We start from the raw sequence: 17,149 nt of genomic DNA on the forward strand, positions 1-17,149 counted from the left end.
ATTATTAAGATGTAGTCATATAAGTTCTGCTTTAATTTGTTATGCAGGGTATAGTCAAACATGTATTCCGATAAACAAAAAATAGTTACAGATACATAAAAATTTAATAATTTGTTGGTTACTGTCATTATATAGTAAAATATGTTTCCTTATAATAGACACATACAATATGATAGATATATCTCATATAAAATAATAGATACGAGTTTAAATAATTTGTATCACTTGTAAACTCTAATATGTCAATAGTTTTAAGAGTTAGCTCTATTAAGTTCTGCTATAAATTGTTATGCACGTTAGAGACAACATGTATTAGAAGGAACAAAAAATGCTATATATATACAATAATGCAATATTGTGATGGTTAGTACCATTATATTGTAATAAATGTTTCTTTATTTTAGATACGTACAATTGTAAAATATTTTAAAATATGTATCTAATACAATGTCTGTAAAAAGTGTAAGAAAAACATATAAAAAAACATAAATATATATTTAAATGCTTTAGCATTGCGTTATAATGGATGACAAAATATAAGTATTTAATCATTAAAGAAAATAATATATGTTTATCTAAACATCACTTTCATCATCAAAGTTTCTAACATCATCAACGCTTTTAATATCCAATTAGATAACAAATAAACAACTACTGAATATTCAAAACACGGTATGTTTCTTTTTGTGCAAGCTTTCTCCTTGGCCTTGGTGGATCGTCATTCTCACTAAAATAGTCATGCTCTGCTTTTTCAGATCCATACTTGCACAAAAGACTAGCATATATCAGATGATGTTCTTAAGAATCAATACCCAAAGATGGAATGCCTAATCCCTTGCATAGATACTCAACATAGAAAACTACAAATACACCACAATCCCTGCATAACAATTACTAATTTAATTAAAAAGACCAATATACACGTATACGATAATGAAAACAACGAAAAGAAATGTAATACTTACAAACTTCCTAAATCTTTTTGTGCTATCTCGGATACGTATTCCACTTGAAATGGATCACGTTTGATCTTTCCTTTGTAGGATGCCAATGTAGTCCAGTTAGGTGGTACCTTTTGCTTAAAAAAATCACTATACTGAAGGTAAGTCAGAATCATTACAGCCAACTTCTCAATCACTCTTGTTTTTGTTCTTTTTCGTGAAGAGGTCATTGAATCGTACACATGAATGCATTGATCCTTTAAATCAATGACTGTCAATAGCCAGTGAAAGGCACTAACACAGTTAATGGGTATAAAGAACTCATTAACCAGATGACAAGGATGGCCTGCGCGTGGACTAAACCCCTTGATGGTGTTAATCAATGACATCTCCATATCAGCAACCTCATCAGTCTTTGCAGACGCATCTTGAGTTGCAAAATCCTTACCAACGTCAGCTTTATAGTAATTTACATATGCCTTATCGATGTACACTTTGAAAAAGCAATCTGCTATAGTGTATCTGTTGATTGGAAAATTCTTGTTCTTATACTTCTTCCACAAGTGGTACATGATGACATCCACATACTATTCAAAATACAATAAAATGGAATACATATTAGAGCAGGCAACTGTAATGATTAAAACTAAAAGAGATATAGATTAAATTCTTTATATATCTAAGGTAATTAGAGGGAAAATACAGGAAATTGAAATAGAAAAAAATGAACAAGATACATATTCATATAGAATGATACATGTTTTGTTGTTATGTATCTAATACAAAATACATTCAGGCAAAAACATACCAAAAATATCTTTACTGTCAGGACATCATCAAGATTTGACAAATACAAGTTAATATTGCATGATCTTTAGCTTACACAATTATTCTAACTTAGGTAGTCAATGTAACAACCTCATGTGATAGTCTATAACACATCATCGTAGATATCACAAATTCGAAATGCATATCATACAGTCTGAAATAAATATACTAATGGAAATGTACTTTCACGATGTCACAAAGTTTGAATTTGGATGTCCATTATGAAAATATCTCATCATTCCAGCACTTGTTTTGTTGGTACATTAGGTAGAGCCAGTTATTGGATTTTGGAAAAGCAACTACGAAATCTTGTTGACAAAATCTAAGATTTAGAATGAGCAAGTTTGTGTCTGGGGTGCCAGAAAGTATGGTTAAGAAGTGCAGAACAATGATGTTAATTAAGGATATGGACATATCCAGGCTCATGGTCCATGCTCAGCAGATAGAAGAAGCTAAGAATACGAAAAAATAGAAAGCGAGAGAGAATAAGAAAGATAGAACAGATAGTTTCAATTTCACTCAACCTAAGTTAAAGGGTGGTAATTGTTCTCAATTTCTCCCAAAATCTTTGGTTCCAACTTCGTCCTCCACTAGTGCTCCGGTACCTAAGTTCAGAAACGGTAACAAGGGTAGAGCTCCAGGCTCTAAATCTCAGGGTAGTGTCAGCAGTGCTCAAACAAATCCCCTATGATATAAATGCGACAGAAATCATCAGAGTATCTGCAGGGCTGGCAGTGATGTTTATTTTGGGTGTGGAAAGCCAGGCCATATAATCAGAGATTATCCTCAGCCAGGTTCTCAGGGTCAGTATAATTGTCCCCAGCTCAGTTCGGTCACCTAAATCACCAGGGTGCCGCTTCCAGTGCCACCAGTGGGCAACGCCCAAATAGGTTTTATGCACTTCAACCTAGACAAGATCAGGAAAATTCTCCTGATGTGGTTACTAGAACGTTACAGGTCTTCCATTTATATTTTTATTCCTTGCTAGATACAGGAGCTTCTTTGTCTTTCGCAACTTCTTATATAGACATTAACTTCGGAGTCAGTCTAGAAATCCTAGAAGAGCCTTTCTAAGTTTCTACACAAGTGGGTAAATCTATCATATCCTGATGGGTATACAAGAACTATCCGATTATGATATCTCAAAAAGTTATGTCATTCTCGACATAGATTGGCACTATTCATGCTATGCCTCAGTTCATTGTAGGAACAGAATTGTTCATTTTTAGTTTCCAAATGAATCAATCCTTGAATCAAGAGGTAGTACCCCAACGCTGAAGGGTCAGTTGATTTCATAACTTAGAGTGAGAAAAATGATATCCAAGGGATGCGTTTATCATCTTGTGTGAGTGAAAGAATCTAGTTTAGAGACTCCCAATCTTGATTTAGTTTTGGTAATGAATTCTCTGATGTGTTTCCTGAAGATCTTCTTGGAGTTCTCCCATAAGGTAAATCGACTTCAAAATAGACCTTCTTCCAGACACTCAGCCTATATCTATTCCACTATATAGAATGGCACCAGATAAACTTAGAGAGTTAAAAGAATAGTTAAAGAAACTATTAGATAAGGGGTTCATCAGACCTAACATTTCCCCATAGGGTGCACCAATCTTATTCGTGCATAAGAAAGACGATTCCCTCAGATTGTGTATAGACTACCATCAGTTGAACAAACTAATAGTCAAGAATAAATACCCAATTCCTAGAATCGATGACTTGTTTGACCAACTTTTGGGCGTCAGTTACTTTTCTAAGATAGACCTCAGATCAGGCTATCATCAGCTCAGGGTTGGAGAATGTGACATTCTGAAAGTAGCTTTCCGAACTCAGTATGGTCACTTCAAATTTCTAGTCATGTCTTTGGTCTTACTAATGCCCTATCAGATTTCATGGACTTAATGAATCGCGTGTTCAAGTAGTACTTGGACATGTTCGTTATAGTCTTCATCGATGACATACTTATCTATTCCCATAGTGAGAATGATCACGCAGATCATCTTAGAATCGTACTTCAGACTCTCAAAGCTCATCAGTTGTTCACCAAATTCAGTAAGTGTGAATTTTAGCTAAGGTCAATAGCATTCCTTGGTTATATTATTTTCAGTTATGGTGTTAGAGTTGATCCTCAAAAGACTGAAGTAGTGAGTAACTGGCCTAGACCTATTTCTCCATCAAATATCAGGAGTTTCTTAGGTTTAGATAGATATTACCATCGGTTCGTTGAAGGGGTTTCATCTATTGCATCCCCCATGTCCAGATTGACTCAGAATAAAGTCAAGTTCCGATGGTCAGATTCTTACAAGAAGAGTTTTCAGGAGTTAAAGACTCGACTCACCTTATGCCTAGTTTTAACTCTACCAGATGGTTTAGATGGGTTTGTTCTGTAGTATGATGCATCCAGAGTAGGTTTAGTTTATGTCCTCATGTAGAGAGGTAAGGTTATAGCCTACACTTCTAGATAGCTTAATCCCCATTAGAAGGATTACCCTACCCATGATCTTGAGTTAGCAGCTATAGTGTTTGCCTTAAATATTTGGAGTCACTATTTATATGGGGTGCATGTGGATGTGTTCACATATCACAAGAGCCTCCAGTATGTATTTTATCATAAAGATTTGAATCTACATCAGAAGAGGTGGTTAGAATTACTAAAAGATTATAACATGAGTATTTTGTATCACCCGGGCAAGGCCAATGTAGTGGCAGATGCTCTCAGTAGGTTGTCTATGGGTAGTATGGCTCATTTTGAGAATGGTAAGAAGAAGTTAGCTCGGGAAGTTCATCAGCTTTCCTGACTAGGTGTCCACTTAGTCGATTCAACATAAGGTACTGTATGGGTGCAGAATAGTTCAGAATTATCTCTGGTTTTTGATGTAAAGGAAAAGCAGGATAGAAATCCCATCCTTATTAAGTTGAAAGAGTTAGTCAGAGGTTATAAAGTAGAGGTTTTCTCCCAAGAGGGAGATGGTGTGTTGCATTTCCAGGGTTGGCTATGCGTGCTAGGTGTAGATGACTTGAGGCAATGAATTCTTACAGAAATACACGATACGCATTACTCTATTCATCCAGGGGACACTAAGATGTATCGTAATTTATGGGAGGTCTATTGGTAGAGTAGGATGAAGAGAGATATTATGGAGTTTGTAGCTAAGTGCTCAACGTGTCAGCAGGTTAAGATTGAGCACCAGAAACCTAGTAGGTCCTTGTAGGAGTTCAATATTCCCATATGGAAATGGAAAGAAGTGAATATGGACTTTGTGATAGGATTGCCTTGTACTCATCATCAGCGTGATTCTATTTGGGTCATTGTAGACAGGATGACCAAATCAGCTCACTTCTTGCCAGTTCATACTTCCTATTTATTTGAGGACTACGCCAAACTCTATATCAGAGTGTTGTTCAAGTTACACAGAGTTCCAATTTCTATCATCTCATATAGAGGTACCTATTTTACCTCTCACTTCTGTAAAGCATTCTAAAAAGGTCTTGGTACCTAAGTTCACCTCAGTACAGCCTTCCACCCTCAGACAGATGGTCAAGCAGAAAGGACTATTCAGACTCTAAAAGATATTTTAAGTGCCTGTGTTGTTGATTTTAAAGGTAGTTTGGATGACCACTTTTCTTTTATCGAATTCATATATTATAACAGTTACTATTCCAGTATTCAGATGGCTCTGTTTAAGGCTTTTTATGATAGGATATGCAAAACTCTAATTGGTTGGTTGAGGCGGGTGAAGTCGTAGTAGTAGGGCCTGACTTAGTGTTTGATTCCTTATAGAAGGTTCAGTTGATCAGGGAAAGTCTTAGGGCTGCCCAGGGCCGATAAAAGTCATACGCAGATGTGGGGAGAAAAGATCTCAAGCTTGATATTAGTGATAATTATTCTTAAAAATTTCTCCCATGAAGGGGGTAAAGAGGTTCGGCAAGAAGGGAAAGCTCAGTCCTTGATATGTCAATCCTTACAGAATTCCTAGTCATTTCAGAAAGGTAGCTTACGAGCTTGAGTTGCCTTCATATCTAGCTTTTGTACATCCAGTGTTCCACGTCTCCTTGCTAAAGAAATGCATTGGTGACCCAGTAGTCATAGTTCCTTTATAGGGCGTAAATATTTAGAATAATCTCTCTTTTAAAGAGGTTCCAGTCTGGATCCTCGATCATTAGATTCGCAGACTGAGGAACAAAGAAGTTCCCTTGGTCAAAGTTCTTTGGTGGAATTAGTCCATTGAGAGAGCTACTTGGGAAGAAGAAGCAGATATGCGAACCCAGTATCCTCATCTCTTCTCTGCAAATTCAGATTCAACTTAAGGTAAGAGTCTTCCATAGATTTACTAAGTTCCATGTTTACTTACAGTTATAAACTTGGTATTCTTTACTGTTGCATATTCAGTCATGCATTCATTAATCAGTTTAGCCATGTACTCATGCATCAGATATGCAAATTCAGCATGAAAACTCAGCTTATCAGTAGTTTCAGTCATATATTCCATGAATTAGATATTCATGTTCTATGTAAAAACTTAGTCTATCAGTGTTTCTTAACTTAATCAGTCTCATTCGAGGATGAATGTTCCCAAGGGAGAGATATTGTAATACCTCGTATTTCCCTAGCTTAATTTAACTCTCAGTACATGAGTTATTCTATACAAATTTTTCAAAATACTCATTATTTTTTAGTTTAGAGCTTACCATTGCATGGGAAATTCAGTCAGCTTTCCAATGATATAAAATTCGCCCAAATTCGATACCCGGGTAAAGAGTTATAGCATATTTGGTAAAGCAGTGTGCCAACAGATACTTCACCGCATCGTGGAAGCCAGCCAAATGGCAGTTGTGAAATTCTAGTGTTGCTCCGCGATAATGGCGCGTAACGCCATAGACCCAGTTCACAATTGTCCTTTTTTCCAGTGAAGTTACGCGATTTCACTGCATCACGATGAGTCCCAAATTCGTATCTAGTATGACAATGTGATTCCACCACGTCGCGCCACTAGCCAATTTACCAGTTGTCAATTTCCAGTGACACGGCATGATAGCACCACATCGCGCCAAGGGCCCGGGTTGAAAAATTTTAACATAAATTAAAAGTTTCAACCAGGGTTAAACTAGTCTTTTCCCATGATTTTAAAACCCCCAGATATGGGATTTAATCCCTAAAAACATTTTAAAACCCATTATTTATTAACTTTTCCCACAAAATCAACAAGCTCTCGTTCAATTAGCAAACCCTAATCTTCAAGCAACCAAGAGCAAATCTCAAGAAACTCACCAAGAACTACAAGAACTTATCAATTCAGGTATGTTAGGTGTTCATCTATGGGTTCCTTACACCCATAGAGTCCAAGAATCCATTTTTATAACTACAAGATGATTGATTCATTATTTACATACTTGAAATTGGATTGTATTCATATTCATGATATTAATTGAGTTTCAATCCATGATTAATTATAGATTCCATGAAATTGAAATAGCATGTATGTTGAATTGCATAGTTCCCATGTTATAGTCCTTGAATTTGCAAGTTTCTGTGTTGTAGTTACAATGTTTACATACTTCCCATGATTATATGCATTAAGTTGTGCTCTCCATGTGGATAATAGAATGTCCATCTGAATTAAATAGTGTAATCATGACATGCTAGCATATGTACAAGTTTATGCTCTACAAGTGTTTGATAAAATGTCTCTATTAATGAATTATGAACAAGTGGACATTGCTATGCTTTTCAAGATTATGTTATGCTTGACTTTCATGCTATTGAGTCCTGGGAGTATTCAATACCTGAAAATCTAGTTGTTACCTAGAGCTACAATAGTTATAGAATAGTCCCAGTTATGACACGAAATAGTAGTACTAAGCCAGTTAACAGAACTCAGTGAACTCAGTCAGTTATAGAACTCAGTATTAGTCTACTTCAGCTCAGTATAATTAGTTCAGTATCTATTCAGTTAGGAGTAGGATTCAACATCGAGTGAATCCAAGGGTGGGGGCTCACCTGCCAGTAGAGGGTGTGATCCTTAGAAGCAGTCCTTATGTTCTAGAACTACGTATCCAGCGTAGGTTGAGACATCAACCTTCCAGTTGAGTGTTGATGAGGTATATCAACCTGCCAGCTGAGGGTTCCATTATTCTCATTATAGTTCCTGCTAGATGAGGGTAACTCAACAACTTATCTTTACCCATGGCACGGTACTGACACTTTTCCAACTGGGGTTACAAGTTGGACCCCAATCAATTCAGAAAGAGCCATGTCGGTTAGATGATTACCTCCCACAGTCTCAGTTCTAGTCTCAATATAGAACTCAGTTCAGTTCTATAGAATCAGGACAGTTAGATATAGTCAATCAGTGTCAGTAACTTAGTTATTAGTAATTTTAGATATCAGTTACTCACTTATCAAAACTTAGAACTCAGCTTCAATAAAAGTTCAGTTACAGTATACACGTATATGTAAAGTATTGCATACTCAGTATTTATAGCAGTTTCAGTTATCCATGTATCATTTAGTCAATTATTGTTCATGCATATAAATCCTTGAATTCAGCCTTACCTCATCTAGCATACCAGTACATTCCATGTACTGACGCATACTTTCTCTTTGCTCTATGATGTCTTATATCATAGGTTTGGATACTCAGATTCCCGACTACGCATATACAGATTCAGCCAGCAGTATCAGATTTAGTAGTGAGTCCTTACCTATTGAGGATATGTCTTTATTTCAGTAGCTTTAATATTTTAGTAGTCGGAGTTAGCTAGGGGATTGTCCCATCAACTCCACTTTTAGACAGTTCAGTTAGAGGCTTTTAATACTAGATTATCAGATATTATTCAGTTTTGCAAATTATTATTATATTGATATTCTTTATCAGTATTCAAATTTTGAACCTTATGGCATTTCAGCCTATTTTCCACATTATTACAGCATTATGATTCAGTACTCATAGCATATATCCGTCATGGGTTAGCTTGTGGTCCCTTGGGGTTATAAGCACTGTGTAGCATCCGAGGTATAGATTCGGGGTGTTACATGTTGAGATAACATCCAAAAATAGTCTTCTCAAACAAGTGTAAAACTTCTTGGCCGACAACTTCTTTAATTTCATCCTTAAATCTTAAATTGCATGAACTTACAAATCTAAGAGGATGAGTTGGAATTTCATAATAACGTAACTCAATTCCTAAAAACAAAAACAAATTACAATAAAGATAAAATTAGTTGAGATGCAACAAATCTACATTTAGACACTACAATATAGACAAAAATTCTAAGAACATCATAATTTAGATACAATTTAATACAAGATATATGTATGTAGTTATAAACTTTTATCTTTTGTAATACAACTTTCAATAACAATTATACAACACTAGATACATTTCAAGACATTAACAGTAAGTCATAGATACAAGTTAACACAACATGTATCTATGAAGTTATAACTTGTATCTCTTATAATAAGACTTTTAGTAAAATTTAAAAACAATAGATACATATCAAAGCATTAACAATAACTCACAGATACAAGTCAACATAACATGTGTCTATGTACTTATAAACCTGTATCTTTTGTTATATTAATTTCATTATAAAAAAATACAAGATACATATAAAATTGGCAATAAAGAATCAGATAAACAATGAATTTCTAAACGTATCATCCAAGTCAAAATATGTATCTCGGCCTAGTATTCAACAGATATAAAAATGCAATTACCTTAGAAAGCTCATCTCTGCAAATTGCTTTGACAATTCTTCTTCTCTTGGCGGGAGCTTTACTTGCAGAACTGTTGGATCCTCTTTTCTTAGAACCAGTTTCTTTTTTCTTGTCCTTCTTAGCATGTTTTTGCCGTAATTTCTTCACAGTTTGGGGATCGTTTCTATGTTTTAACCTATTTTCATCAAAACCAACAAAGTCATAGCCAATATTTCTAAGAACGAAGTTTACAAGTTGTTGAGATTCTTTGATACTTTCTAGCTGAGAAAACCCAAGACTAAACGAAGGTCCAGAATCTCTATTCATAATGGTAATTCAAAAAATAAAATCTAAAAAGGTATAATCAAAGAAATCACTCAACCAAAACACTCAAAATTTTAGACTACTTTACTTGCGCAAAATATTTTTTTTGAAAAAAAAAAAGTAAAAAGGGAATAGAAGAAATTGAAGCTAATTTTATGGGGGAAAATTACCTTACTTGAAATTTTTGAATTAGATGGAGAAATTAGATTAGAAACCACCCATGATTCAACGGTGTACAGAGAGGATAAATGGATTATTTTTTGGCACACAATCCACTTCTTAGTAGGAGGTTAAAACTTGTATCTCAACTTTACCAAAAAGTGGTAAATATTGGGATTTAAGTAATATTTTAGAAGTGGGGGGATTTTTAGTAGTTTAAAAACTTAAGTTGTTTATTCAAGTAATTTTCCATAAAAGTTACATATATAACGACATGTTTACCAGTATTTACAAAAAATCTCATCTTTTTTATAAATCTCATAAAATCCTAACTTTTGACCATTGAAGAAATAAGTTAATTAACTTAGATACATATTATGGATACATGTTTTAATCAAACTAACTAGCATGTTTTAAGGGATGTAACGAATAACCTAGCATTAAAAAAGAATTGTTTGGGTTGACGTAATTAACATAATCTCATCTGGTGTTTGGGTTGACGTAATCAACTCTGTGGGATATAAGAGCGATGGAATTATGATAAGTGAACATGTAACTTATGAAAAACTGATTGCAACAATTGTCGAAGAATTGGAAATAGATAAAACCAGGAAAAAAATTGAGACTCGTTACATTCTTGAAGGAAATGTTTGTCCATTGTTAATTCGTAACGAAATGTGTGTGAAGCTGTATATCAAAATTAAGAAAACTGAGCGTGGTTCTGGAATCTATCCACTCATCTTCACTACATTATATAAGTATACAAGTTAATTACTGTTGGATGGGAATGTGGGAGCAATAATGTGTTTGGAAAGTCCATCAGAAAAAGTTGTGAAATTAATTAGTTACAAACCTGATCATCTGCTCCTTTGCCTTTGTTGGATAGGAAGGGGAACAAGATCATGATTGACTGTAAACATAGTGATGTTAAGGTTGGACAAATCTATAAGGATAAGGGTACTCTAATTTCGGTTATGGCAAGATTTGCAATTGAGCATTTCTTCAATTTCTATGCTAAAAGATCAGACAAGAAAAGGTATGTTATGGTTCTTTATGTATCAGTTGTCGTTAATAATCTGCACCTTTATTTAATTTTGTATCTAAGATTTGTTGATTATTGTTTCACATAAATTTTTGACAGTAGACTAATAAAGCTAAGATATATTTTTGTATGCTAAAGATACATTTTGATCATCTTGCATCTCAGTTTATATATTTATGTTTAATTATGCATCTCGTTGTGTTTTAGTTTTATCTATATCAACATACGAAGCAAACATAATAGTTTTATATTAGATATATGTTGTACAATTTTTTGTGGTTTATGTATCTATTAATCTATTTTTTGGCAGTAAGTGAAGGAAAAATATTTGAAGTGTTTTTTTCATTGATTCAACTATGTCCTACGATTCCATTCGGAGGATTGTGTTTGGATATTTAAAGCATCATGTCAGCAGGGGACTGAACTTTTTAAAGTTAGAGCTTTCTAAAATGTCCACACATGTCCGTTAAAAGATCAAGTTTTTACTCAACTTTAAGCTATAGTTGGGTTTGTTAGTATTTTTACTGCTCTAAAACTTGTAAATTACAATAGAATACACACTTTGAATAATAATCGAAGATATTAAAAATGCTTTTGGTGTAGACATTAACTATCAGAAGACTTGGAGGGCTAAAGAACGTGTGATTGAGATGATAAGGGAGAAACATGTGGATGGTTATCGACAAATGGTTAGATATGCATACATGTTAAATTCTGTATATCCTGGTTCACATATTAGAATGCATAAAGCAGAGGATAATAAATTCATGTATTTTTTCATTGCGTTGCAACCTTTGAAGATTGGATTCGAGTATTACAGGACTGTAGTTGTTGTTGATGGTGCGCATTTGAGTAGAGCATATAAAGGTACATTTGTTTCCACAAGCATGCTTGATGGAGTAGGTAATTAAATTTTACTTTTACATATAGTTATTCTATGATGTTATTCAGATAATAATCTTTTTTATCTCTTATATTTTTTTTGTTTGATAAATTGTGTACTTGTATCAGTGTCGTGAGTTTTTTTATTATCAAAATTGTAGGACGCCTTCTTCCGATAGCGTATGGTGTGGTTGATAGTGAAAATGACAATTCATGGACTTGGTTTTTCAAAAATTTCAGAATTGCTTTTGGAGAGCGCAACTGTATGTGTGGTGTGTCCGATCGTCATGAAAGAATAATAAAGGTTGTCGACATTGTATATCTGAATGTGTCACATCTTGCCTACATTTGGCATTTGTGGAAGAATTTTTGCTCAAACTTTAGGAAGAGTAAAGATAGACTTAGCGATATTTACTAAGCTATGGACAAGGCATACCGTAAAGATGATTTTGATTTTTTTAATCAAGTTGGGAAGATTAATCAGAGGATAAAGTCTTATCTTGAGAATGCAGGATTTGAAATGTGGGCACACGTGTATGCACCTGTTAACAGAGGTAGGACGATGACTTCAAATATAGCAGAGTGTATAAATGGTAAACTGAAGTTAGCACGTGAGTTGCCGATAATCGAATTTCTAGAGCAGGCTAGAAAATTATTTGGAAAGTGGAACTGCAAGAATAGAGAAAGAGCATCTTATACAAACACGTCACTTGGTAGTAGATTCGAAGGAATTCTTCAGCTAAATACTTCAGAATCTTCAAGGCTTAAGGTTAGTTTAGATGTTTATTTTTGTTTGACATACTATATAATATTTGATTGATGGTAGAAGAGGCTATTTGTTTTATAATCTTGTTTTGAAAAATGTTACAGTAAATGCATCAATTATTTTGTTTGAAGTGATATAAAAATATTATACAAAAGATCGATATATATATATGTGTGTGTGTGTGTGTATTAACATATTACAATTAATATTGTAGGTTAGTGATTCATCAACATATGTGTATTCGGTTTACGATGACGGAAGTAAGTACATTGTATGTCTTGATAGAAGGACTTGCAGTTGTGGGAGATTCCAATTGGACGAGATAACTTGTGAACACGCGATTGCAGTTCTAAAAAGAAAGCGTGTAGTTGATATGAAGTCTTATTGCTCTGAGTTTTACTATCCTAAACATTAAGGAAGATGTATCAAGAATCGATATTTCCAATGCCCGATAAGGACTGGATTGTGCCACGAGAAGTTATGGACGAAGTTGTGTTACCACCAAAATATAAACATCCACCTGGAAGGCCTTTTCTCTTTGTATTTTTTCATATAGATCTTTTAGTATTTGTAATTCTTTTTCTAACTCAGTAATCCTATTATTTTTTATTTCTTCTATTTTTCGTATTTCATCCGTAGTTTGTTGTTTTATATTTTCTATTTCTTTTTTCCTGTCTATTTCTTCATTTTCTTTTGTTATTCTTACCATAGCTGTTAGTTTATCTTCTAATTTTAATTCTTCTTTTTCTAACATTAAATATAAATGTTCACCTATTTTCTTATATCTTCTTCCTAAATTAGAAAATACTATTCTTACTTTTAACCATACCAATTTTATTTTTATTTTTTTTGGGGGGTAGGGGGTGTACTTGGATTATATTTTTTCATAATATATAAATATAGATATAGACCAATATCTGTTAGATAAATACCAATTAACTTGGATACTGCTTCTATCATGTGTGTTGAAATGCTATGTCATAGCATTCTTTAGTTATTTGTTTTAACCTTATTAATTCTTCTATATTACTTTTAAGGTATACTATATGTTCCATATTTCTAGTTTTTATGTAGTCAAGCAGATCTTTTTCATAAGTATTTCTACCAATCTTATTTGCTCCATATCTCTCCTCCAATATTCTAAGTATTCATAATTTATCATTTTAGTCTGAGTAATACCAATCTGAATAATAATATCTACCATCAAAATCTACATTTTCTAACTCGTGTTCTATCCATTCAGTATTTAGTAACTCATCTTCAAAATCAAGTATCTTTTCCCATATGATTTTTCTTATATCTATTATTTCTATATCCTTAAGTATATACAAAATAAGTATCTTGACCCTATCTATCATTTCATCCGATAAGTAGTTAGTCATTTTATTTCATATGATGCTTATTTCAAAATATTCCCTTCAATCATATACATAAAAAAATATGATCATCTTAGATCACTATGTACTAGATTATCCTTAGATAATTATGCTCCTCTGTCACTATTAGCATGGAACGTTTGAATACTTCTTCCCTAAACATCGCCTCAACTCTGGTTACTACCCTATCACGGCTTCTCTGCCTTACTGGTTTCACCTTTAGGATGGCATAGTTCTGGGAATTTTTCTCTTTTTCTTCTTTGCTAATAAACTTCAAAACATATTATCCTTCAAATAATTCTACTATATAGTAACTAACATGAACTTATTTTATTATATCATGATTGTCAGAAATTTATGAATTTAGCTATTCATAATTATAAATGAAAATACCTATTTTTGTAGATTTGATGATTCTGGGCTTTGATTTTCCATAGCTGATTATAAAACTGAATATCTTTATTGAATATTTAAGAAAATTTTGGTTGTGTACAAGGAGGCTTGCTTTCCGTGTAGAAAGTCTTGCCTTAGATTGCCAACGGCTTTTCTATTTATAATCTACAAAATGAAAATCCTAAAACTATTCATATTCTACACTTGTCGAAAAAGTCAAAAACTAATAATGGCTATACAATAATTTACATCTTAAAAGTCAAAAAGTAAACCTAACTTTTCACTAAAATACAAAAATAATTTACATGTAGCTTTCTTCTTGTCTTCTCCTTTATCTTTTTATTGGACCGTCCTTCTTTATGTCGCTTTCTGCTTTATGTCAATTTCCTTATCTCATGTTGTCTATCTTCCAGCTGGATCCTTATCTTCTTGGTTGATTTTTCTTCGTTTATTGTATCTATTTTTATTTTGTACCTACCTTGATTAATTTTTATCCTTTATTCTAATTGGACTTCTGGGATAATATTATCTTCTCTATTACATCTCGAACATAAATGATCTGGATATTTATGACCTATTAATTTGTAATATCTTGTTAATAGCTCTTCTAAAATAAATTCCTTTTTAATTGATCTTGCAGTCGGTTGTCTTTCTGGATAGAGTAATGTCATTATCCATTTTTGGAATTCTTCCATATCTGACTGTCGTAGCTCTCTTGAATTTGAATAGATCATTTGCTAGTCTCGCGAATAGTAGCTCCATATAGGGTTTCTATTAAGATAATTATTTGCTAGCTCTTGAATAATCGTAAATATCCCAATAACTCATTTATTTGCGTAGAAATTTGGTATTTCTACCTTAGGTATTTCTGGTTGTTATCCAATATCTTCTGGTATAATCATATCTCTGGTTAATCTGATCTTTACAACCTGTATAACTAGTTTAATTTCATCATATAATATCTCTGCTGGTGCAGTATAAAACTTTATAAAAAATAGGTTTCCTTTGGTTATTTTTTTGTAAATGGTGAATGCTCTGTATATCTCTGGTATGGCTGTTAATTCGTTTCCATCTTGGGTATATACGGTATTTAGTAGTCCGTAACTAAAACAAGTTCTAACTAGGTTTGGATTGGTTTTTGGTATTGCAATTAAATTGTTGAATCCTTGTAATTTTTGGGTTATATAGTCTGTGTTTGGTTCTTGAATATTTATAGCTCTGGATTTAAGATTTAAATAAGTTCATATCTTGTGGATATTTTCTATATATGACCTGGTTATATGGTTATAGGACTTTTGTCTTGGTTAAGACTTTCTAGATATATGGTAGTTTGTGGGGGTACGAATAAAGGGTCTTTTTGTATTTTTGGTATAAATGGTTTATCAAATATTTTGTTTAGATTCAATCATTGTTTGCTAAATCCTTTTCTTGTACCTGCAGATGTAGATTGATAAAGGTTATGGGTTTTATGGAGTGTCCCAACATCTCCTTTTAGCTCTAGATTTTTGATGTCTTCTGATCGACATAGCTCTGCTTTTTCATAGTCATGCGGCTGACTTGTAGCTTTAGACTTCAGTTTACCTTCATTAGCCTTTAGCTTTTCTACCTCATTGCCTATAGTGTCCACTTTCATTGAAAGGGTAGTTAGGGTTTGAGTATTTCTTCTAGTGTATCATTTTCTATTATATCAATCTGTGTAGCTTTGTCTTGATATGTAATCTACAATAATATTCTTGTTAGTATTAATTATTTCAAATGTAAATGTAAAGTTCAATATATTTAATACCAATCTCCGTATTTCTTTTGTTGTAACTGAATTTTGTATTTTCTTAGTTAGCCACTATCGTACCTGTGTATTATTTGTTCATACAATAAATTTGTTATATACAATATATGGTTCAAATGCTAATAAACATTTATATAATGAACATAATTCTTTCCTATTTATTTCTCATTTTACTTCAATTTCATTAAATGTCCTGAATAATATCTACAATGATGTTCTATTTTTTCGTTTTCATACCTGTATTTGAGTACTCCACCATAGCTATACTCACTTGCATGTACTTCTACTATATATGTAAAATTCTTATTTTCATCTGAAAATGTAATTTAGGTAGTTTTTTACAAAGTATTTTTATTTTTTGTACTTTTTTTTATCTTCTTCACTATAGTTGTATTCTACATCCTTTTTTAATTTTTTTTTGTAATGGTTTTAAATTCTCTGCTAGTTTTGGTAAATATGCTCTTACCTGGTTTACTAATCCTAAAAATGATTGTAATTTCTTTTTTGTATCTAATTCTTCTTTTGAATTTATTATTTTTTGTACTATATTTTATTGCATCTTTACTCCGTTTTTATCTATTTGTATTCCTAAGAATTCTATCTGGTTTTTCATTATTTCTGCCTTTTTCTCACTTAGGCTTATTCCTGAATTTTTTATTATATTTGTAAATTGTTCTAATAACTTTAGGTGTTCATGTTTAGTTTTCGAATATAGTAATATATCGTCTATATATACTATACAGTTAGGTAGTTGTTTAAAATAATTATTCATAAAATGTTGATACTTACCTGGTGCATTTTTATATCCAAATAGTAACACATTCCATTCATAAAATCCTTGCAACACTGTAAATGCAATTAGCTTTTTAGATTCTTCTAGTTTTAAATGGTAAAATCCTGATTTATAATCAAATTTACTAAAATAATTATATCCTTGTATTTGTTGTATTTTAGT

At 32.8% G+C, this 17,149-nt stretch overlaps 2 protein-coding genes across 2 annotated transcripts; one reads left to right on the top strand and one right to left on the bottom strand.

Moving 5' to 3' along the window:
- Positions 1-378: 378 nt before the first annotated feature.
- On the bottom strand, positions 379-14,549 carry LOC107872612. The gene is made up of 4 exons (XM_047413324.1): positions 14,409-14,549; positions 9,488-9,662; positions 966-1,528; positions 379-880 (listed from the first exon to the last, which is right to left on the bottom strand). The coding sequence occupies exons 3-4, from the start codon at positions 1,511-1,513 to the stop codon at positions 799-801; spliced, it is 630 nt and encodes a 209-aa protein (XP_047269280.1). The 5' UTR covers positions 1,514-1,528; positions 9,488-9,662; positions 14,409-14,549; the 3' UTR covers positions 379-798.
- On the top strand, positions 12,295-13,054 carry LOC124898604. The gene is made up of 2 exons (XM_047412238.1): positions 12,295-12,642; positions 12,854-13,054. Exons 1-2 carry the CDS (start codon positions 12,295-12,297, stop codon positions 13,052-13,054), a joined length of 549 nt encoding a protein of 182 aa, XP_047268194.1.
- Positions 14,550-17,149: the final 2,600 nt, after the last annotated feature.

This window comes from Capsicum annuum, chromosome 5 (genome assembly GCF_002878395.1).
Source record: "Capsicum annuum cultivar UCD-10X-F1 chromosome 5, UCD10Xv1.1, whole genome shotgun sequence".
Classification (NCBI taxonomy): domain Eukaryota; kingdom Viridiplantae; phylum Streptophyta; class Magnoliopsida; order Solanales; family Solanaceae; genus Capsicum; species Capsicum annuum.

Bases quoted from the DNA above. Each gene is read 5' to 3' on its own strand.
- LOC124898604 (XM_047412238.1), top strand. From the start codon at position 12,295: ATGGACAAGGCATACCGTAAAGATGATTTTGATTTTTTTAATCAAGTT. The intron at 12,643-12,853 runs GTTAGTTTAGAT...TTAATATTGTAG, and splicing joins CAGAATCTTCAAGGCTTAAG to GTTAGTGATTCATCAACATA.
- LOC107872612 (XM_047413324.1), bottom strand. From the start codon at position 1,513: ATGTACCACTTGTGGAAGAAGTATAAGAACAAGAATTTTCCAATCAAC. The intron at 881-965 runs GTAAGTATTACA...ATTGTTATGCAG, and splicing joins CAAAAAGATTTAGGAAGTTT to GGATTGTGGTGTATTTGTAG.